Source organism: Loxodonta africana, chromosome 21 (assembly GCF_030014295.1).
Source record: "Loxodonta africana isolate mLoxAfr1 chromosome 21, mLoxAfr1.hap2, whole genome shotgun sequence".
In the NCBI taxonomy this organism is placed as follows: Eukaryota; Metazoa; Chordata; class Mammalia; order Proboscidea; family Elephantidae; genus Loxodonta; species Loxodonta africana.
Window position 1 is genome coordinate 66,644,212 of NC_087362.1, and position 23,067 is coordinate 66,667,278.

Genomic DNA, 23,067 nt, shown 5'->3' on the forward strand with positions numbered 1-23,067 from the left:
AAAGACCTGGTGATCTGCTTTAATGAAGATTACAGCCAAGAAAACCCTGTGGGGCAGTTCTGCTCTGTCACACAGGGTCGCTGTGAGCTGGAGCCGACTCGAAAGCACCCAACAACAAACACTGTCAGCACTGTTGTAAGTGCTGAGGAAACAGAGCTGAAAGGACCTGAGAGAATTCCTGTTTTTAGTGCAGAGAGGCCACAATGAACCCTTAGGTCAGGGACTAAGTGATGTGAAGACAATGGAGACCAAAACCAAACCCAAACCCAGTGCCATGGAGTCGATTCCGACTCATAGCAATGGCGACAGCAGGGACTAGAGTGCCTGCAGGCGCGTTTAGATGATGTCAGCTGCAAGCTGGAGCCGGCCCCTACCGGCTCACAAAAATTATTAATATAACCAAAGCCACTGAACAATAATATGTCTAGAAACTGTTAAATGGAAACCTAATTCGCTGTGTAAAAACACAATAAAATATTATAATAAAAAAGAACCAATTTTTAAATTTTCAGGAATTCTCTGAGCAAGGTCTTAAACATAACTGCTATTAAGAATTAAATCACACAAATTTACAATAAAATAAGTTATATTTAAAGCAAGGGTAATAAATAGTCAAAGCTCCTCACTTTCCTAATTATTTTACATTTTACTATTATCTATGCCAGGCGTAAGGAGCCCTAGTGATGCAGCGGTGAAAGTACTTGGCTGCTAACCAAAAGGTCTGCAGTTTGAGCCCACCCACCAGCCACTCCACGGGAGAAAGACGTGGCAGTATGCTTCCGGAAAGAATACAGCCCGGGAGGGTTAGTGGGGCAGTTCCCTGGTGGCATAGTTGTTAAGAGCTATGGCTGCTAACCAAAAGGTCAGTAGTTCAAATCTACTAGGTGCTCCCTGGAAACCCTATGGGGCAGTTCTACTCTGTCCTATAGGGTCGCTATGAGTCGGAATCTGCTCAACGGCAACGTTTTTTTTTTTTTTTTTTAATATGGTTGCTATGAGTCAGAACTGACTGGGCAGCAATGGGTTGTACCAAGGGTAAACAAATTTCTGTAAAGGGCCTGGTGGTAAATACTTTAGGCCACGCAGGACAGATCGTTTCTGTTGTCACGACTCAACTCTGCCACCGTAGCACAAAAGCAGTCACAGGCACCAGATGCAGGAATGGGCATGACTGTATTCCAACCAAAAGTTATTTGTATAAACAGGCGATAGGTAGGCTAGATGTGACCCCCGAAGCTATAGTTTGCTGACTGCTGATCTCTGCCGATATTTATGCCTATTATATCTGTAGGGTGGAAATGCTATATAATGACGTGCTAGTCCTACTATGTAGTCCTATAGCTCACATACTTCAGACATGTTATCAGGAGGGACGAGTCCCTGGACAAGGACATCATGCTTGATAAAGTAGAGGTTCAGCAAAAAAGAGGAAGACCCTCAATAAGATGGATTGACACAGTGGCTGCAACAATGGGCTCAAGCGTAACAATTGTGAGGATAGTGCAGGACCAGGCAGTATTTCATTCTGTTGTAGATAGGGTCACTATGAGTCAGAATTCACTCGACAGTACCTAACAACAACAACAATCCTAGCGCATCCCATGGAATGTACAAACTATGAATCTGGGAAAATTGGAAGTCATCAAATATGAACTGGCCCACATAAAGATCAATATCCTAGGCATTAGTGAGCCGAAATGAATTGGCATCGGCCATCTTTAATCGAACAATCATATGGTCTACTATGCCGGGAATGACAAATTGAAGAGAAATGGTGTTGCATTCATCATCAAAAAGAACATTTCAAGTTCTATCCTGAAGTACCACACTGTAAGTGACAGAATAATATTCATATGCCTACAAGGAAGACCAGTTAATATGATTATTATTCAAATTTATGGACCAACCACTAATGCCAAAGATGAGGAAATTGAAGATTTTTACCAACTTCAGCAGTCTGAATTGATCAAACATGCAATCAAGATGCATTGATAATTACTGGTGATTGGAATGTGAAAGTCGGAAACAAAGAAGAAGGATCAGTGGTTGGAAACTATGGCCTTGGTGATAGAAATGATGCCGGAAATCACATGACAGAATCTTGCAAGATCAACAACTTCTTCATTGCAAATACCTTTTTTCAACAACATAAATGGCAACTATACACGTGGATCTCGCCAGATGGAAAACACAGGAATCAAATCGAATACATCTGAGGAAAAAGACGATGGAAAAGCTCAATATCATCAGTCAGAATAAGGCCAGGGGCCAACTGCAGAACAGACCATCAATTGCTCACACGCAAGTTCAAGTTGAAGCTGAAGAAAATTAAAACAAGTCCACAAGAGTCAAAGTACAACCTTGAGTATATCCCACCTGAATTTAGAAACCATCTCGAGAATAGATTTGTCCCACTGAACACTAACGACTGAAGACCAGGTGAATTGCGGAACAACAACAGGGACATCATCCATGAAGACAGCAAGAGATCATTAAAAAGGCAGAAAAGAAAGACAAGACCAAAAAGGTTGTCAGAAGAGACTCTAAAACTTGCCCCTGAACATAGAGTCGCTAAAGGGAATGGAAGAAATGATGAAGTAAAAGAGCTGAACAGAAGATTTCAGAGGGTGCCTCGAGAAGGCAAAGAAAAATATTATAATGGCATGTGCAAAGACCTGGAGACAGAAAACCAAAAGGGAAGAACACACTTGGCATGGGCCCTGCTCTACAACTTTTCTCCTGGGGCCTGGCTTACTGCTCTCTTGCTAACACATTTCCCCTGGTAAAGCCTGAAGAAGGGGCGTGTACTGCCCAAAACAGTGGTTCTCAATCCTGGCTGCACAGTGAATTTGCATATAAAAAAAATAGAGACTTTAAAATCATACTAACGCCTGTGCCCACTCCAGACCAACTGGAACCTCTGAAGATAGGGCCAAGCAATTGGTATTTTTCAAAGTTCTTCGTGGCTGTGGTTAGCGGCCATCAAGTCAGCTCTAACTCATGGTGACCTTACATACGACGGGATGAAATGTCACCCAGCCCTGCGTCTTCCTCACAATCACCAGCATGTTTAAGTCCATCATTGTGGCTATTGTGCCAATCCATCTCACCCAGGGTCTCCTTCCCTCTCATTGACCCTCTGCGTCACCAGACATGATGTCTTTCTCCAGTAATTGATCCCTCCTGGTGCCGTGTCCACAGCAAGCGAAACGGACAATGTTCTGCTGTGATCCATAAGGTTTTCATTGGCTCATTTTTCGAAGTAGATCACTCCTTTCTTCCTAGTCTGTCTTAGTCTGGAAGCTTCACTGCAGCCTGTCCACCATGGGTGACAGCTGGTATTTGAAAGACTAGTTGTATAGCTTCCAACATCATAGCAACATGAAAGCCACCACAGTGCAAGAAACTGGCAGATGGGTGATAGCAAAGTTCTTTGGGGGATTCTCAAGTGCAGCCAGGGTTGAGAACCACTTTGTGGCAAGAAATGTAATTCTCTGACGGAGACATAGCCTATGTGTCACTTTCTGGTGGAACTTTTTGCTCTAAGATGGAGAATCGTGAGCTTGGACACAGTCTAAAGGTGAAGCAGCAAATCTATTGTAAAGGTACTGTCCTGGCCTCTTTAGAGAGAGCCTTGGAAATATTTATTGAACCTGTTCTGGAGGTATGAGAAAGGATTTTGAAATGGGATGAATTTTACTGTTTCCGAAGGAGACTTGAATACAGATACCCTAAAAGAGGCAGGATGAGGATGTTATTTCCTCTGCTCAGGAGGTGTGGAAACTTCAGATGTCAGGAACTTGAATGTCATAAACTAAGTCCTGGGTTGATTAGGTGAGAAGAAAGAATCCCTTGGGCAGGGGCTGAGCTTTGTGTCTGCCTTTCAATCCCCCCTCACACTGAATTGTGGACAGACAGGTCTGGAGGCTGCCACCTTTGGTAGATTGTATTGTAGTGCTGCATTTTATTTGGGAGGGGATACTGAGGTCTGTCCGTTAGCATAAATAAGCAAGGGAAGACTGATGAACGGGATAGACTTCCATACCATAAAAATAGGGTGATTCGCCCAACAGGGACCCTCATCACAGAAGTGTCACCGAAATTTCCAAGGTGTGTCCATTATTTTGGAAACCCTGGTGGCATAGTGGTTAAGTGCTACAACTGCTAACCAAAAGGTCAGCAGTTCAAATCCACCAGGCGCTCCTTGAAAACTCTGTGGGGCAGTTTTACTCTGTCCTATAGGGTCACTATGAGTCGGAATCAACTCGACGGCAATGGTTTAGTTTGGTCCATTATTTTGACCTCCCAGCGTTAAAGTTTAAGAAAGCTCTTAAATTTCGTGCAGCAAGTCATCACCTCACACATAACAAAAATACAAAGTGAGTAGTTTGAGGTTGCACTCAGGTTTGGAGTGTTGGGGAGGAAGTTGACTTTGCCAGGGATGTCTTTATGAGGCCCTGTCCTCTCTCCTGCCTTTCTCCTGCCTCCTGCACTTTGGGGGACTCTCAATGTGACCTCTGAGGTCTAATTTTGGAGGTTCTATTTGGTGGCAGGCAGAGTCTCACCAGCCTGTGGAATAATGAAGTCAGGCTCAGGGCCCTGGTGTGTGGCTTCTTAGCTGTGCATTCTAAATGCTACAGACACGGCTGCTCAGGGTGTGGCGCGGTGGGGTTATGATACTGGGATAGATTTATTTTAAACAAATGTGTATCTTACTGTTTTTGACCTCTTGGCAAACTTCAGACTGTTTTGTTCAAACATATTCTCAAACTGTGCCTGTAGGTCGCACATCATGGGGGATGGGCAGCTGGGGAACAGAAAGACCAAGGGGTAGTTACAGGTTTCTGTTCAGAGGTCACCTCAAAGAGCCTTCACAGACCACAGTAACCACTGGTTTGCTGGTAAATGCTTAACAACCAGCTCTTTCTCTGTGTGTGTAGGTCAATGAAGGCAGAGTTCGGAAGAGTTGCACGCTAGGATTGTTGTTGTTGCTGGTAGTTGCTGTTGATTCCAACTGATGGCAATCCCATGTATTGCCTAGTGGAACTGCTTCATAGGGTCTTCTTAGCTGTAATCTTAATGGAAGCAGATTGCCAGGTCTTTTCTTCCTGGTACTGCTGGGTGGGTTCTAACTGACAGCCTTTATGTTAGCAGTCGGGTGCAGACTGTTTGCAACACTCAGGGGCCTGCACTAGGTCTGTTGTTGTTAGGCACCATTGAGTCGGTTCCAGCTCATAGCAACCCTGTGTACAACAGAACAAAACACTGCCTGGTCCTGTGCCACCCTCACAATCTTTGCTCTGTTTGAGCCCATCATCGCAGCCATTGTGTCAATCCATTTTGTTGAGGCTCTTCCTCTTTTTCATTGACCCTGTACCAAGCATGATGTCCTTCTCCAGGGACTGGTCCCTCCTGATAACATGTCCAAAATATGTGAGACGAAGTCTCATCATCCTCGTTTCTGGCTGTACTTCTTCCAAGACAGGTTTGTTCATTCTTCTGGCAGTCCATGGTATTTCAACGTTCTTCACCAACACCATAATTCAAAGGCATCAATTTCTGGGTATTCCTTATTCATTGTCCAGCTTTTGCATGCATATGAAGCAATCGAAAACACCATGGTTTGGGTCAGGTGCACCTTAGTCCTTAAAGTGACATGTTTGTTTTGAACACTTTTGCAGCAGTGAATCCAAGTAAAATGAAATCCCTGACAACTTCAATATTTTCTCCATTTACCATGATGTTGCTTATTGGTCCAGTTGTTAGGATTTTTGTTTTCTTTATGTTGAGGTGCAATCCATACTGAAGGCTGTGGTCTCTTGATCTTCATCAGTAAGTGTTTCAAGTCCTCTTCACTTTCAGCAATCAAGGCTGTGTCATCTGCATGTCATTTGTTGTTAATGAGTCTTCCTCCAGTCCTGATGCTGTGTTCTTCTTCATACAGTATAGCTTCTCGGATTATTTGCTCAGCATACAGACTGAATAGGTATGGTGAAAGGATACAACCCTGACACACACCTTTCCTGAATTTAAACCATGCAGTATCCCCTTGTTCTGTTCCAACGACTGCCTCTTGATCTATGTACAGGTTCCTCATGAGCACAATTTAGTGTCCTGGAATTCCCATTCTTGGTGATGTTATCCATAATTTGTTATGATCCATATAGTCGAATGCCTTTGCATAGTCAGGAAAACACAGTAAACATCTTGCTGGTATTCTCTGCTTTCAGCCAGGATCCATCTGACATAAGCAATGATATCCCTGGTTCCACATCCTCTTCTGAATCCAGCTTGAATTTCTGGCAGCTCCCCGTCAATGTACTGCTACAGCCACTTTCGAATGATCTTCAGCAAAATTTTACTTGCATGTGATATTAATGATATTGTTTGGTAATTTCTTCATTCGGTTGGGTCACCTTTCTTTGGAATAGGCATGAATATGGATCTCTGCCAGTGGGTTAGCCAGGTAGCTGTCTTCGAATCGAAGGGAAATTGGAGTGATGTTAAAATGGCATAGAGTATACTTCACTGGTGTGTTCATTCAGCTGCGGGTTTTCAAAACAGGGAAGTTCTTGATTGTACCATCAACACCAATATGCCAACTCGGACCATAACAAGTGACTTAAACTCCAAGGAATTCCTAAGGTAGACTTGTTGGATCTGTTCTCTGAAAAAAGACAAAGTTTCAGTTCCATATAATATCAGGTAGTCATTCCTCCCACCGCCGTCTGTCAGTTTCTTGTAGAGTGGTGGCTTACATGTTGCTATGACGGTGAAAGTTATGTCCTCAGCATTTCAAATACAAGCAAGGTGGACAGATTTCAATGGAGCTTCCAGGCTAAGACAAGGAAGAAAGTCTTCGCAATCTACTTTTGAAAATTAACCAATAGAAAACTTATGGGTCAACATTTAGAAAAAACAACAGAACATTGCTTGATATAGTGCCGGAAGATGAGCCCCCCACCAAAAAAAAAAAAAGGTTGAAAGGCACTGAAAACACAGTGGCGGCAACAATGGACTGGAGCATACCAATGGTCGTGAAGATGGTGTAGAACTGGGTAATAGTTCATTGTTGTGCATGGGGTCACCATGAGTTGGAGCCTTCTTGACAGCAACTAACAATAAGAACCAGCATTCCTCCGGAAACTACAGAAAAGTAAAGCATTCAACTAACTGCCCCTTTGGCAGGGGTGGACCCCTAGAGACGCCATAGTTAAGAGCTCAGATGCTAACCAAAAGGTCAGTAGTTCAAATCCGCCAGCCGCTCCTCGGAAACCCTATGGGGCAGTTCTCTCTGTCCTATAGGGCCGCTATGAGTCAGAATCAACTCGACGGCAACGGGTTTGTTTTCTGTTTTTGGCAGTGGTGGGAGGGGGTGGGACACACTATGGTAAATCGTTTTGTGCCCTTGTTTGCAGAGATGAAGCACCGGGAGAACAGCCCCCGGCTGGAGTGGTTTAGAGACTTTTGGAACTGAATGTTTACTAGCAGCAGAGTACGCAGAGGCAAGCCTGGCTCAAGGACCCACAGAGAAGCGCAATGGCAGGAGGCGACCCCATGGCAGGAGGCGGCCCCATGGCAGGAGGCGGTCCCATGGCAGGAGGCGGTCAGGAGCCCTGGTACATATCCCAGAACAGGCAGGCATGAAGGCATTCCCAAAACTCCTGTAACAATGGCTGACGTTTGACGGGGAAACAGAAGTCCGCCCAGGCACAGCGTTTCCCCAAAGGATCCTCCTCTCCTGGCACCACGGCAACCACTTCAGGAGTTGTCAAGACCAATTCCAGTTTTCCCGTAATAACCCGAGACCCCGCCCCAAAAGAAACCAAGGAAAAGGAACCATAAAAATTTGATTTTAATGATACAGAAATAGTGTATAATACATCTCTTTCCATGGCAGCACTTTGTTCATCTCTAAAAAACTTAACAAAAATAAGGCTAAATCAGAGCAGTCTGATAATAAAGGGATACTTTATGTGGTGGTTTTTTTTTAAAGGAAGTTTTCATAAATACAGGATGTTCTTCAGGAAAAAAAAATTTAAATGCTGAACGAGATACCAGAAATAGGACATGCAGTACAAAACGCGCTTCTTTTTACCCATCTACCAATGGCCACAGTTTCCCTGGCAAGCGTCCAATGGAATTCTGGAAACAGTGAACGTCTATGACGTGGTATGACGCAACGCTAAGACTTTCTGGAGCTAAAATTCCACAGTTCTAGGCCATTTTATAAAACACAACCCAGGGGAGTTGAGCCTCCATCACAATCCCTCTAGAAAAAACAAAAAGCAAAAATGAGCAGTGGTGAAAAATGTTCAGAAAATTGTATCTGAAGCTGTGGTGTCTGGAAGGATAACTCCTTCCTCGCTGCCCTTTTCCCTGACGTTATTCAAGCTCTAGGGTGAAATACAGAGTTGCAAACGTGGGGACACAAATGTGTCATCGGTGCCAGGACAGCCAACCCCGGAATCCAATGGGCTTTTTTAACCTGGTTACCAGTGCTGATACTGACCGGGACCAGGAAAGGGGGGCAGACTTTCTCCCCCCCGTTTTACTATCCCTGGCCACGTTGGCTAACTAACATTTTACCACTGCTTTCTGACTCCAGAGAAACCCTTCAGCTTCTCCCAGACTCAGAATAAGATGAGGAGTCAGTCAGTCAGTCTCTCTCTCTCTCCCAATAAAACAGAAGGAAGAACAGACAAGTCCAAAGCTTCCTCCCTGCAGGAAGCCTCTAGCTCCTAATCTCTGATAAATGGCACGATCCCTTCATAGCCGTAGAAAGCTGCTTTCCCGTGGACCCACACACACCTGCTTTAGGGCTTTACCTTCTTTCTTCCTCCATCCCATTTTGCACTGTAACACATCTTTGTCCACTACCACCTTCCACTTGCTTTTGGGAATTTATGTATTATTTTCATTGATTGAGAACTGTGAGTGTGATGTTACCATCACCAATCCCTAGAGAAGGTAGCCTTATTTTTCAGTGTAAGCCTTCTGGTCCACCAGCTTGAACACAGACATCTTCCTTTATGACAAGGGGAGCTCGCAGCAAGAGAAGAATCTTCTCATGTAATTTTTAAATTTTCATCAGAAAGTACTAGATAGTAAGAAATAATGTATTTTTTCCTTCAGCTTTACAGGACAATTTTGTATTCCTATTTCTTTGGTTCCCGGAGGCTCGATACCCCCTCAAGAAATAAAATGGAGGGAAAACGTCCAGGTAAATAACATTAAATACCCTCTTAAGAATTATCTGTTTTCCAAAGACTGCTAAAACCTCTAAGAAAGAGCAGGTTGAGGTACATATACTGAAATGTATTTCTTATACAAGTTCATCTGTAAACAAATAGACAATCTGGTAAGTGTCTACTTACCCACATTTAAGCAGCATAATTAATACAATAATGTTACATGTTCACACAATCAGAGAATGAGAAGGGGATCTTTGACATCTTCTAGTTTGGTGGCTCTTAAGCCTGGCTGTAACCTGGCTGGTTGGTAAAAAGAGGAGCTTCCCACTAACAAACTTCCTAGGTCCCGCCCATGGAGTCAGATCTAGCAGGCATGTCTTGGCATCCAGAATTTTTTTTCCCCTAAAAAACTGAGAAACTAAGGCCCAAAGAAGTGAAAATGCTTGTCCAAGGCTACAGAGCCAGCAACAGAGAAAGGGCTAAAACCCAGGCCTCCCCTGCTTTTCCTGTTACACCACACTGTCTCCTAGAGCCTTCCCTGACATGCCACCCATACACTTAAGCTGAGCAATCAGTAACATAAAATAATATGAAACGACAGCTATTCCGTTGTTAAAATTAGGGGGTAAACTGTTTGAGGGCAGAGACCGTGTCTCCCATTCCTTCTGACATAATCCTAGGCCCCTGATGCAAGGTCAGTAAAGACTCGTTGGCTGCCAGTTGCTCACCCGAGGACTGATACTCCCCTCACATCTCTGTCCGCCATCACCCAAGACCATAAGCAAACTTATCCAGCTGGTTCTCGAGAGCCAGCCAAGGACAGTACTGACTCCCGAATTTATGAAGATGCCGTGTTCAAGCAGCCAGGAATCTGAGTGGCAATACCAGCTCCATTAAGATGACTTACTACGTCTTCCCCTTGATCCCGAATCATCTGAAACAAACAAATGAATCCAAGGGGTTGGAAGAACCTGACCATTTACCTGTCACATTTGGCAAATATAAATGATAAAAAGCCTAAATTATTCTAAGGAAATGATTCTCAACAACTGTATGACACTGATTTTTGTAACCATTTCTTTAGATTTTCAGTGTCTCTCCCCAGTCTTACATTCTTTTGTGGATGGAGTCAAACTCCTTTATAAAGCTGATAGTGAGGGACTCGCCACATTTGCTCTTTTTCTCTCTCCACACATACAGGAATACATACACAGCCACACATGCGCATGCATACACATGCACGCATGTATTTATCTGAAGGTGGGGGAAAATGATTTGTTATTTTTTCTGTTTGGAGCTATGAGTCATGAGCCATGTTATAAATGTTTCCATTATACTGTCATCTCGATTGTACATATGATAAGAGGAAAAATAAAAAGGATAATCAAAACACTTACAAAGCAAACAGGAAAATATTTTTTGAAATTTAAAGAAATAACTAAGCAGGAACATCTGCCACCCTTCCACGCAGCCCAGCTCTGGTCACGCCTCACTGACAAGCCAAGCTCTTCCGGAACAAGGAACAAGGACGGGGCCGGAACAGGGAGGTGGGGACGGCAGCCTTCCGGGCTGGCTTCATGGTGCTCAGAAGCAAGGGAAGAATCCCACCTCTATCGGGACCACCAGAGATGGCCCTGGGCATCCCTTTACTGAGTGTTCCCTCCCCCAAGTAACGTTAAAAGGATGTAAAGCTCCATCTAAGAAAACATGAGAAATAACTTATGGCTGAGGATCACCTGACATGAAAACACTGCCATGCACTGTGGAAACCACACAGGCATCAAAACCTTCCTTCTTTAAATCTGCATGGAAAGGCTGGAAGGTCAGATTTACCCAGCTTTTATTTTGTTTAAATGTTTGCAGAAAAGGAACTGTATTCTCTTCTTCTTTTAAATAGTTAAATCCATTTTTACCTACATGTAGATTTCCAATCATGCCTCCAGATGAACTTTTAAAATCATATTGATAAGCTTGTTCATCCGTGGATTCATTCAACACATTTACGAAGTGATGGTTGGGCTCTAGGTGGGCAGAGCTAGAAGAGACTTGGACATCTTGTATCCCAGGCCCACATTCTACCCTCGGCTAATGGAGGCAGAGCCCACCCCGCGCCCAGGGCTCCTCCCCACCCCCTCAGCTCCCGATCTGGTATCCTTCCCACCACCCCAACCCACGGCCTCTGCAGTACAAAACCCCATGCAAAATTTATGTCCCTTTTCATTTTGAAAAATGAGAACAATTGCGAGATGAGAGAATTTTTTGTACCTTCTCATTCTTTACAAAGCTAAAATAAACATCAGCAAAATGGATGATAAAACCAAAAAAGTGCCTTTAAAAGACAGTAATTGTAGGGTTTGTAAAGAGTCTATTTTTTTTTTTTTTTGACATTAAGTATTTTATAAAGTCATATGCTAGGTCCATATGACAACTTTCTGTCTCTCTGCATGGTTAGGAATTCATTCTAGAAAGACAACGATACCACAAAACAACACTCATAGAACACACACTCCACAGCACAGACATCTGGGCTTCTAGTCTACCACATTTACTCGAGGTCTATAAACACATTAGGGATATTAGCCAAGAAAACATCCCGTTTTTTATTTATTTAATCAGAAGAAGGATGCAGCTGCTGACAACATTTCAATAAAACACGATTCATAACTGTCATTATCGCCACTGAAGCTGAAGTGAACTCAGTCAGGGTACTGGCTGACCGATCAAACTTAAGCTCAGGACAGACTTGTTCGAAAGAGCAGAGGTCTAGGTACCCAAAACATCTTTTCAGGGACATTTTAGTGAGTGATTCTATATGCCAAACGTACTGTCTTCTGGAGCATGTATTTGTGGAGGACTATATAGCATTTTTTTTTTTTTTTTTTTATATAGCATTACACTTATTACTCCCACCTTCGGTATGAAATTTATCATGTCCGGTCCCACACAATAGCTGGAGAGCCTTGAAAAAAACCTGTTGGTTGACAGTTACAGCTATGAATGAAGAGCTTCAATTGCTGAATATCCTAATCCTCCTGGAAAATTACATCAAAAAAAAAAAAAAAAAAGGACGTTTTGTAACAGAATCACTCATTTATCTCAAAACCAGAACAAGTAGAAAACAACACACCATTAAGGGGCTTTAACTCTTTTTCTGGCCACTATTACAGAAACTCAGCAGATTGCAGACATGCAGGAATCGGCACTAGATAGGAAAGAGTTAACAAGTCAAACTGAGTACACCTTTAAAAACAGATGGAAAACAGGCTCTTAACCAAACCAAAGGACTCCTTCCTCAAGGCCACCATGAGCTACAAAGGAAAAATGATTTCACATCCTTGGTCCAGAAAGAAGACACATTTATTTACATTCTCAATGGACTAAAAGACGTTTTATGCTTCCAAAAATATCGTATGGTCAACGCACTTAACTGAAAGCTTCAGGTATTAATAGCTGCATTTAGACTTTTTAAAAAACCAACACAAACATACTTTCTAGAGTGCAAAATGCGTCTTATTAAATACTTCAGTAACACAAAAGCAATTTGTTTTTAAACACTGGAATCCTTTTCGGAAGGATCCTCACCACAAAGACGTCCATTGCCGGCAATGGACGCTGAACAAAACTGCCAGCTCGAGTAAAACGCAACGTTAAAATCCTGCGTTCAGCTTCTTCACCTCTCCGGCGACCCCGTTTATTTGTACAAACTCATGGTTGGACTCTGGTACATGCACATGTATGCATCACAGAGGAGTCTTCGTGCGCATCCTTGGATCCTTCTGGAGTCTAAGGAGTGCAGCTCTTCCAGAGACATCTTCAAGTACTCACCAACTTCTGGGCATGGGGTGACCTGCGGAATGTTGAAGCCATTCTGACCACCTACGAAGAAGAGGAGGGTCTCTTTTTAGGCCTGTGAAGCTCTCACCCCCCAGTTGCTGCCCTGACCCACCACAGCGACTTTAGAAACTTGGGATTTAGTACAGGCTAATTTTCAGGGTCTGAAAGTCCTTATTTTACTTCTGATTTCTGGAAGCTAATGCCTCTTGTAGAAACCCTGGTGCTGTAGTGGTTAAGCGCTACAGCTGCTAACCAAAGGGCTGGCAGTTCAAATCCACCAGGTGCTCCTGGAAACCATATGGGGCAGTTCTACCCTGTCCTATAGGGTCACCATGAGTCGGAATCGACTCGATGACAATGAGTTTGGTTTTTTTTTGTTAATGCCTCTTATTAACTCTCAACAGTGAATAAAACTGGTAAAATGACATTACCCTGAGAAAAGGCCAACGCCTACTTTCCAGGCTCCTCTCAGCATTCAGTCAGGGAGAAACAGTACAGACACATAAGCACACAACACTCAATTCTTCACATTTCCATATCCCCTCCCAGCATGGGCACCCCGTACACGTCACCATGGGGTGGCCCATTTAGAGCAGGCCTAGTAAAAGTCAACACTATCATTCCTCCCTCAAGTCTGAAAACATAATTGTTCAACTTTAGCAAGGTTTGATTTACGTATCACGAGACTGTGAGCGAAGATGCTATGGAGTATGCTGTTAGGGATTCCAGAAAAGGCCCTTCTGGTTTAGCTCTCCCAATGGTTTAATATGAAACACATACGCTCTGAGGTTAGAAGGACTGGGTTAATACTCGCTCTGTGACCTTAAGCACCTGAAACTTTAGCTTTAATAGTAGAAAAATAAGAATGATTCCTTCTTGCAGGGTATCTCGAGAACTTAGAATAATGACTTCATGCATTTCCCAGGGAGCTTGGCACATGGGCACACCATAAAATGGCAGCCCTGGCTTGCACAGAAAAGGAGAGGAACCCGAAAGTAAAAGATAACAAAGCTGCAAATAAAATCTCTCAGTAACAGAATGTACGCATATCATAACACCACAATAATACTCTTCCTTGATTTAGGTCTACCACTTGCCCCTGAGTGATACCAACAATTGATGTGCTTAGCTGCTAATGTAAAGGCTGGAGGTTTGAGTCTAACCAGAGGGCACCGTGAAGAAAGGCCTGGTGATCTACTTCCAAAAAATCAGCCCTTGAAAAGGCTATGGAGCACAGTTCTACTCTTGACACATATGGGGTCACCATGAGTTGAAATCCATGCAACAGCAAAATGTTTTCTTTTTTTTTTTTTTTTAAACTAGCAACTCCACGTGTACCAGAGCAGCACTGCGTTCCACAGGGTTTTCAATGGCTGATTTTTTCAAAGTAGATAGTCAGGCCTTTCTTCTGAGATGCCTCTGGGTAGACCTGAACCTCTACGTTTTAGGTTAGCAGCCAAGCACATTAACTGTGTGCATCACTCAGAGACCCCTCAATCTAGGTAGCAGGGCTGTGAACACATTTCAAGATCTTTGGCTGTCTCACCAAGATATCCCTGAAAGAATTCTGTCACAAAATATTTTCTCACTCAGAAGAGGCTATGGCACCGTGGACTCTCCCAGTATAAACTAAAACACTGCCACAAAGCAGAAGGAAAGTTTTCAAAATACCATCCCGGTCGGCCATGCTGTCAAAGAAGAGCCAGGCCGAGTCGTCTTTCCCGTACTTCACAAAAGCAACGTAGTGGCTGGTCTCTATGCAGAGCACAGCAAATAACTCCATCTTCTGGCAGGGTATGCAGCCGTGTCTCCAGTCCCAGTCAGGCAAATCCTTGGGAAGTGACACGGGGTTGTACTTATGACTCAACCTCTTGGGATGAAGGTGGACCTAAAATGGACCATGAAGAGAATGTCACAGATAAGCTAAACTCCACGTTACAAGTCACTGCGCTTTGCTTACTCTTACTCAACACATCCCCTATAACAGCAGCCAAGTACTTCACAGAAGCCTAACAAATAAACGGTCAGAAGAGGCAGAAATACTGCGTCTTATTATGAAGCTTTGAAAGTTAATTTTGATTTAAAAACCTTTTCAAAACCTGAAGTCTGTTTCCAACTATAAATAATTGACTGTTCCTCCAAGAACATCCAGAGTGAAGGCACACTTACTTGGGTGTTGCAGGTCTTACAGAACTGCTTGATCTTTCCAGCTGAGATGTCAGGGTCATCATAGCACTCTCTGCATTCGTACATGGCAAGTCCTCCGCATATCCGGCACTGCCTGGGGGCTAAGAGGGTGGCAGCGGATGGGGAGGCGGGGGTTAAGGTGCCTTTAAAACATGCATTCTTTCGTTTAAAAAATCAGAAGGAAAAGTTATGCTTTAAAAAGCATAATGTTCATGGACTCGGATAGTCCCTTCACTCCTGTCTCTATAAATGTTACATTGGATATCCTTGGACTCAGGGTATCTTGAATATTTGGTATTTTCTCTGTACAAATGACAATTTTTTAAATAACAAAGTCTGGGGGTTCTCCTCCCTGATTCTAAAAGTGAAGCACGCCCATTAATGAAAAATTCAAAGACATAAGAAAATACAAAGAAGAAAACAAAAAGCACTTGCAATTTTCAATTTGCAAGAGATAACCACTGTCAATACTGTTGTGTATTTTCTCTAATAATTTTATATCTTCATATTTATATAACTGTGCAGGTAGATATATATATTAATCACATCCTATTGTAAAGTATCAGTGCATTTACCTTTTCACTTTACATTGTATCTTGACCATTTTTATGCACATTAGTCTTCAAAAACATGAATTTTAATGGCAGTAGTTTCAATGTATAAATAATTCATTTAACTCTTCTTATTAACATTTAGGTTGTTTCTAATGTATTCATCAAGTGATAATACACATTTGCATATGAAGTATTCATCTGCATCTCTGATTATTTTCTCAGAGTAAATTCCCAGAAATAAATTGTTGTTGGGTACCATCAGGTTGATTCCATTTCACAGCAGCCCTATATAACACGGTAGAACCGCCCAATAGGGTTACCTAGGCTGTACTCTTTACAGCAGCTGGTTGCCAGGTCTCTTCTCCTGTGCAGAGGCTGGTAGGTTCGAACCACCAACCTTTTGTTTAGCAGCCCAGCACTGAACCATTGTGCCACCAGGGCTCCTTGAAGCAAAATTACTGGCTTAATATTTCAAGGCTCTTCAGATACTGAGTTGCCTTTTAGCAGAACTGTCTCTAGTTATAATCTTATTCATGAATGATAATGACCTGACAATTTCTGAAAAACAAACTAAAATATCTTATACTTACTGTCCTCAAGTAAATCTGTTATATTTAATTCCAGAGAAGGAAAAATTTTTTTAAATAGTTTAAAGTCTTTTCCAAATCGAGGCATCTGAATAATCAGACATGATGGTGCCTAAAAAGAAAATATATATTTTTAGAACCAAAGTTCTGGAAAAAAAAATTTCCCTATGAAACTGAAATAGTCACACTGTCAAATCAAGCAGTGATTTTTAGGCATAATGCTGACAGTCTGTAGAACATTCTAGAAGGGTGAATTTGGGGTCTGGAGGCAGAGCTCAAGGAGTCACAAGTGTGCAAGCAGGCGACTATCTCATGGACACAACAATACCCAGGTCAGGTAGTTAAAGAAATAACGACTCAACTAATATCATGACTATCTACAGTGACAGTCTGCATTGGGTTTGTGTCTAACCGAGGTTTTGGAGAAACTGTTTTTGCAAGTATAATATATGCAAGCTGTCGTCACTGAAGAAGACTATTCCTCATTTCAACAAATGCATAACTGTAGCTGTTATGTTTTTACCAAACGTTCCTTCAGAAATGAATAGTCAAAAAAAAACCCATAAGCATGTACTACTAATATCATGAAGATACTCAGAGAGTAAAAGAAAAATCATTTCTATTCTTCATTAACAAACTGATATAAGTGAATCTGTTCACATTTTATCTTTTATTAAGGGGGAAAATGAAACATTCTCTTTGGGTATATTTGGAAATATGCTTGCATAAAATTTAAAATAGTAAATTTATGCAATAAAAAAGATGACAGTTATTTTTTCTAAGAAACACAAATCTTTCTTTCGCTTTAAACTACCTGAAAGTTTTTAAGTTATAAATTACCCTGGTGTTTTCTCTGGCATCAAAAATTCAAAAACTTAAATCTTAATTCTACGCGTTTCCATAAAAACGAAGCTGAAACAGTGCACGTTGTTTCCTATTTGTGTTTTCTTAACAGATTGTGTTTCAAACTATTCTCAGCTGGCTAAAATGAACAGTTATTCAATCTAGAGTAGTGTCTCATGAATCGTAAGGACTTACAGATGGAAGACAATAAGCGCTTTTCACTAACCTCTGCAAATTTCAGGTTACTGTTGATAAAAGACCACTCTAGCAACTGCTGAATTGTAGGAACACCAACTTTCTCGTTTTTTTCCATAAAGATTTGGTAGAAGTAACAATCCTGTACTTTTTGACCTGCTGATCTAAAAAACATGCAGAACAAACCACACAAAATCTAGTTTTTCAATGCATAATCAAAACATGCAGCTGTGCCAGCTGGATCTGAGAAAAACTGTGAAACTGATAGCACAATTGTGGACAGTCGGTACAACAACGGAGAAAAAGACAACAACTCAGATTGAATAATTACATGTACGAATGCATAACAACTTAAAAATGATTCCTTATTTTAATTTTTATATTGAAAAGGTCCTTTAGGGATCAGGAAAAAAACGATGGAGTAACATCAGTGTTATGGATTGAACTGGTCCCCCCAAAATATGTGTTATAAATCCTCATGTGTCTGAATGGGGCAGACCCTTAGAGACCTTCTAGTCCAAAGTTTTCTTTTCATAAAATGAAAGCCCTGAGATCTAGGGAAGGCTAATCACTTCCCAGCATGAATAGCCACTAAAATTCTTTACAGACTCTGGGTTAGCTATCACTAGGGAATATAATATAGATACAACATACCCATGTAATAAAAATACTCAGACCATGTACTTTGAGAAGTACTCAGTAATATGATCTGAAATTCTCCTATCTCTTTTGACTCATTGAAAAGTCAGACACATAAAAAAGGTATTGAATAAAAACAGTTGATTAAGCTAAAAATTTTATTTAAAAGATTTAGTGTTTAAAGCTGACATGTGGCATATAACTAGATACAAGAGAGAACAATAAGTGAATCATGACACCGTAGTCTGTACTCTGGAGGCCAGAATTTGAACGGCCTGAGAAGTTTTATCAAACAGATTAAACACTATCTTGGCAATGTCTTCCAATTTTAATTCTTCTACGTAACATTGGTTCAAAATCCCAGGCTAATATAGGATAAAAGCAAGCTATTCCTGTACGTGTTATAACCAGTTGCCATGTTTAAGGGCTGATACATAAGATACTGAAATATTACCTATAGTTAATTGTATTTCTGGGCTTTCTATTCCGTTCTAATTTTGTACCAATATTACAATGTTTTAATGTCTCCTCTTTGTTTTTATAATAAAACTTTTTTTGAAAAACGCTTCAATATTCTCATCTTGTAGAGAACTCTGAAATCACTTTATTGAACTCTGAAATCACTTTATTGAACTAAAAAAAAATTCTGTAAAGATCTTGCTTAAATGCAAATTACTTTGTGAAAAATTAACATCTTTAAGATATTTAAGTTTCCTATCCTGAACACAATCTTTTTCATTAATCATATCACCTTTTAGTTCTATGCAAGTCTTTTTAAAAATCTATCTCCATAAAATTGATTTCTCAGTATTTATACTTTCATTAAGGAGCCCAGGTGGCAAATGGTAAGATGCTCAGCTACTAACTGAAAGGTTGGCGGTTCAAACCCACCAGCCGCTCTGCTGGAGAAAAGACCAGGTGATCTGCTCCCATGAAGACTACAGCCTAGGAGACCCTTTGGGGCAGTTTTCCTCTGTCACATGGGGTGGCTGTGAGTCAGAAACAACTGGATAGCACACAACAACAACAATATACTTCCATTAAGTACGAAATGATCCTTTTTTTATATTTGCTAGAAGGAATACAGAAATACTACTGATTGAAAAAATAAAAAGGTTATTTTTTTTACTTGACCAAATTACAAACTCTTTTTGTCAATTCCAGTAGTTGCTGGACAATTTTCTAGGATTTTCTAGGTATGCATATAACTATTATTATCTTTGAATAGATAAACATGTATTCTTGATGTTTATGTGTTGTGCCTTATTTCGTTAGTTAGAACTTCCAAAACAATATAAAACCGTGATATTGTCCCCCCTTTCTTCCTTCTTCTCATCCATCAATTTGACATTGGCATCAAACAGCATCACTTGAGGCACAGAGATGGGTAAAAGCATCTGTCTGTGATTAGGTTTTAGAAAAATATATAGTGTGATAGGAAGATTTTAATAGAGAAACCCAGGTTAAGAGGTAAAAAGGTCCAGCATTTAGGCTGTGAACACTCAAACTATCTGTAAACTACCTATAACATCTCAGTAAGAATTCTACCCCATTAGACTCAAGGCTTTCACTCAAGATGGATTAAAAAAACCAAGTTAGCAAACTGAGAACATGAGAGCTAATTTAAGGCTAAATTAGTTCTTTGAGTGATGGGTAGATAAAAACTGTGTTCTCACAGTGTTTGATTAGGTTAGAGTAAGATTTCTTAAAGGGTGCATTAACTTAAATTACAAAAATATACCCAGTTTCATAAGAAAATGATTTGCAATGATATTTATTACTAGGTTAAAATTAAAAGCACAAATTGACATTGGATTCATTCTTCAAGTTCAATGTGGTACTCTGGAGAGGAAAATGATTAAAATTAATTTACATTATACTCAGCAAGCATATAAAGGGTGCTAAACAAATATTATATTAAGTAATCGCTAATGAAATAATTTCTACTGAATAATGGCAATGGAAATGAGGCCTATCTTTCCTATGCTTCTATAATAAAATAAAAAATGTACCTTATTTTTAACAATGGCTCTACCCTTAAAATATGGTGAAACAGGATATTCAAGAATTCTTCAGGATCTAGGAAAATATAAAAAATCAGATATTACAGACAAAGCCTAAAAATTACTCTATTTTTATTTATAGTAATAACATTTCTATATTGACTTTAATTTCATAGATCAATATTATTTCCATTAATAGCATATTTCTCAAGTTTTCCTAAGGAAAAATACAAAGGCTAACTAAAGGTTATGATAAAGTACTATGTGTCAATTTTGTTACAACTTTATTCCATTTGAAGGGGTATAATAACTCACTTACGGTGAAATAATTTTAATTTATTTGGGGAGAGGAGGTTGGGATAAATGGAATAAAGTCAGAAGAACGGCTCTGTTTTTTCCTGATATTTAAATAGCTGTCACACCTCTAGGCATTACACTTAGTTACAACACACTATTATCAAGTTCAAAGTCAAGCGTTCAATCCCTGAGTAAACCCATTATCTAGGAACAGATGAAAACACTGACTATAAACTCAGTCCCAGCCAGCCGTGTTCTAACTCCCTTTATAGCAAAACTAAGTGAGAAAATGTGGAGGGCTCAAAGCAACCCTTCGCTGCCAAAAAAAACAACTCGGGATATCATTACTGGATAGAAGGGTAAGAGCTTTTTATTTATTCGTTTAGTATACTAAAGCCATCCAACTTCTAATTTTTTATTATGCCACACCATCATTCACTTTTACAAGAGAGAAAGTATTTACAAAAAGGGGAGAAAACTGTGTATCACCTAGAAAGAAGTTCCTAATTTAAAATCAAACTCCGAAACCACCCACATGCATTTCAGCCAATAATCTAGCATATACTTTCGAGTTACGTTTAACGTATATCCTGTACGTTAAGACAGCCACCTTTTTCTTCAGAGGTAAATCCTGATGCAGCCCCCACTTTTTCAAGTATTTTCCTCAGTTTCATAATTTTTGTGGCACACACATATCCATATCTGTTAACAAAAAATATTAGGTTAGAATAAGACTCTCTAAAAGGGTTCATTAACTTAAATTACAAAAATACTTATATCCAGTTACATTAGAAAATGATTGGCAGTGATATTTATTACTGGGTTAAAATTAAAAGCAAAAATTGACGTTGGATTCATTCTTCAGGTTAAATGTGGTACTCTGGAGAGGAAAATGATTAACATTAATTTACATAATACTCAGCAAGCATATATACCTTAAATTACGTAACCAAACCCAAAAAACCAAACCCACTGCCGTGGAGTCGATTCCAACTCATAGCAACCCTAAGCACAGAGTAGAGCTGCCCTATAGAGTCTCCAAGGAGCACCTGGCGGATTTGAACTACCGACCTCTTGGTTAGCAGCCGTAGCACTTAACCACTACGCCACCAGGGTTTCCAAATTATGTAACACACCTTGATAACCATACGTTTCTTGTACAGCCCCAGTACGTCAAAAATCAATAGACCAGACAATTACCTTCAAGACTACACTAGGGGCTTCTTCCTGAAGTTTGAAAAATTACAGGTCTAGAACTAGGATTATCTCAGACACCATTATACCTTAAAAGCAACTGTCATATACTAATACAAGAAAAATTATTTTTAATAATAGTTTATGATGACTTATTTTTAATATTATTTGTCTAAGAAATTAAAGCATTTACTTTATACAACAGAAAATACCATTTTCGGAGAGGCAGTCCTTTTAATATTAAAGGCTGAAATAGCCACCTAAGGAATGGGAAAGGGAATTGATAAATTGAAAACCCCAAATCTGCAATCAAGCCAATCACTGCAATTATGTTTTCTCATAGTATGTAAACATACAGGAAGCATTCAATATGTTTAACATCAATCCTTGACAAAATTCTAATTCTAAAATGGCTTCAAAAGAGACCTAGAGGCCACATAACTTTATAAGGGCAAGTCAGAACCAGCTAATCTCATATCCATTTTTTATAATAACTATTCATTCATTTGGAGCCCTGGTGGTGAAGTGGTTAAGAGCTCCGGCCATTCACCAAAAGATCAGCAGTTTAAATCCACCAGCCGCTCCTTGAAAACCCTAGTGGGCAGTTCTACTTGGTCCTATAGGGTCGCTATAAGTTGGAATCAACTCAACGGCAATGGGTTTAGTTTATTCATTCATTCATTGTAATCAACATATACTGAGCATCTAACACTTAAATATTAATCTAACCTGATAGCCACTGAGAATATAAAAATAAATCAGATGAAAAAGACAGAGTCTCTACCCCTGAGAATCTTATAGTGGAGAAAATAGCTATAATACAGACACAGGAAACTTGAACACAACAGGGCATCTGAAAGTTCCTTACTGTGGACAGGGTGGCAGGGTGTGACTACTCATGATTCGTAACTGGTTGGATAACAGTATCCAAAGAATATACATTAACTGGCTCATGGGGTTTTGGAAGGAAGGAAGGAAGGAAGTAACACACCGCAGAGTTCCGGGTTTGACACGTCCTGATCTCATATCAATTACTTGAGGAAAAAAAAAAAAGGTATGCTTAAAAAGTTGTATATGACAAAAAGTTGATATAAAAATCTAAGATTCATAATTATCTTAGAAGATGAAAACTATAGTCATTTTGATCATTTCAGAATTTAAGAAAAACAAATGCTCTAAGCAGGGAAGCTTGTTCTCTTGTAATTGATTTTCCTGGTCACATTATGAAGTAGGTCATTCTCAATGCTCATCATATTTCAGTATTCTGGGTTTTTGAGCAACCTCTTGTACCAGACTGGTTTTTATTTTACTTGTTAAATAAGAAAAGTATGTCACAGATTTTAAATTTACCTTAATGAGGGATTTAAATTACATTGTTTGCTCTCTACACTCCTGAATGAACAAATCAGTTTCATGATCTGCGGTCCTAATTCTTCACAGTTTAAATCTGTACTGGCCGGTATAACACACACTACTACTATCACTTATCAAAAGTCAGTATGAGATGTCTCCTGTCACTGGATTAGTACCATTATAATCA

At 40.3% G+C, this 23,067-nt stretch overlaps 1 protein-coding gene across 9 annotated transcripts in view; it reads right to left on the bottom strand.

Moving 5' to 3' along the window:
- Positions 1 to 7,837: 7,837 nt before the first annotated feature.
- The window catches only part of CYLD (CYLD lysine 63 deubiquitinase), a 70,052-nt gene continuing 54,822 nt past the window's right edge, over positions 7,838 to 23,067 (bottom strand). For 7 of the 9 annotated variants that reach the window (XM_064274049.1, XM_064274054.1, XM_064274050.1 and 4 more), the window contains 8 exons: positions 20,944 to 21,035; positions 20,046 to 20,112; positions 17,426 to 17,558; positions 16,360 to 16,468; positions 15,198 to 15,358; positions 14,700 to 14,916; positions 12,322 to 13,070; positions 7,838 to 12,226 (listed from right to left, as the gene is read on the bottom strand). In XM_064274049.1, coding sequence (XP_064130119.1) covers positions 12,886 to 13,070; positions 14,700 to 14,916; positions 15,198 to 15,358; positions 16,360 to 16,468; positions 17,426 to 17,558; positions 20,046 to 20,112; positions 20,944 to 21,035 — 964 coding nt within the window. In that variant the 3' untranslated portion in view covers positions 7,838 to 12,226; positions 12,322 to 12,885. The remainder of the gene's footprint in view (positions 12,227 to 12,321; positions 13,071 to 14,699; positions 14,917 to 15,197; positions 15,359 to 16,359; positions 16,469 to 17,425; positions 17,559 to 20,045; positions 20,113 to 20,943; positions 21,036 to 23,067) is intronic. The other 2 variants (XM_064274051.1, XM_064274055.1) reach the window with 2 other exon arrangements.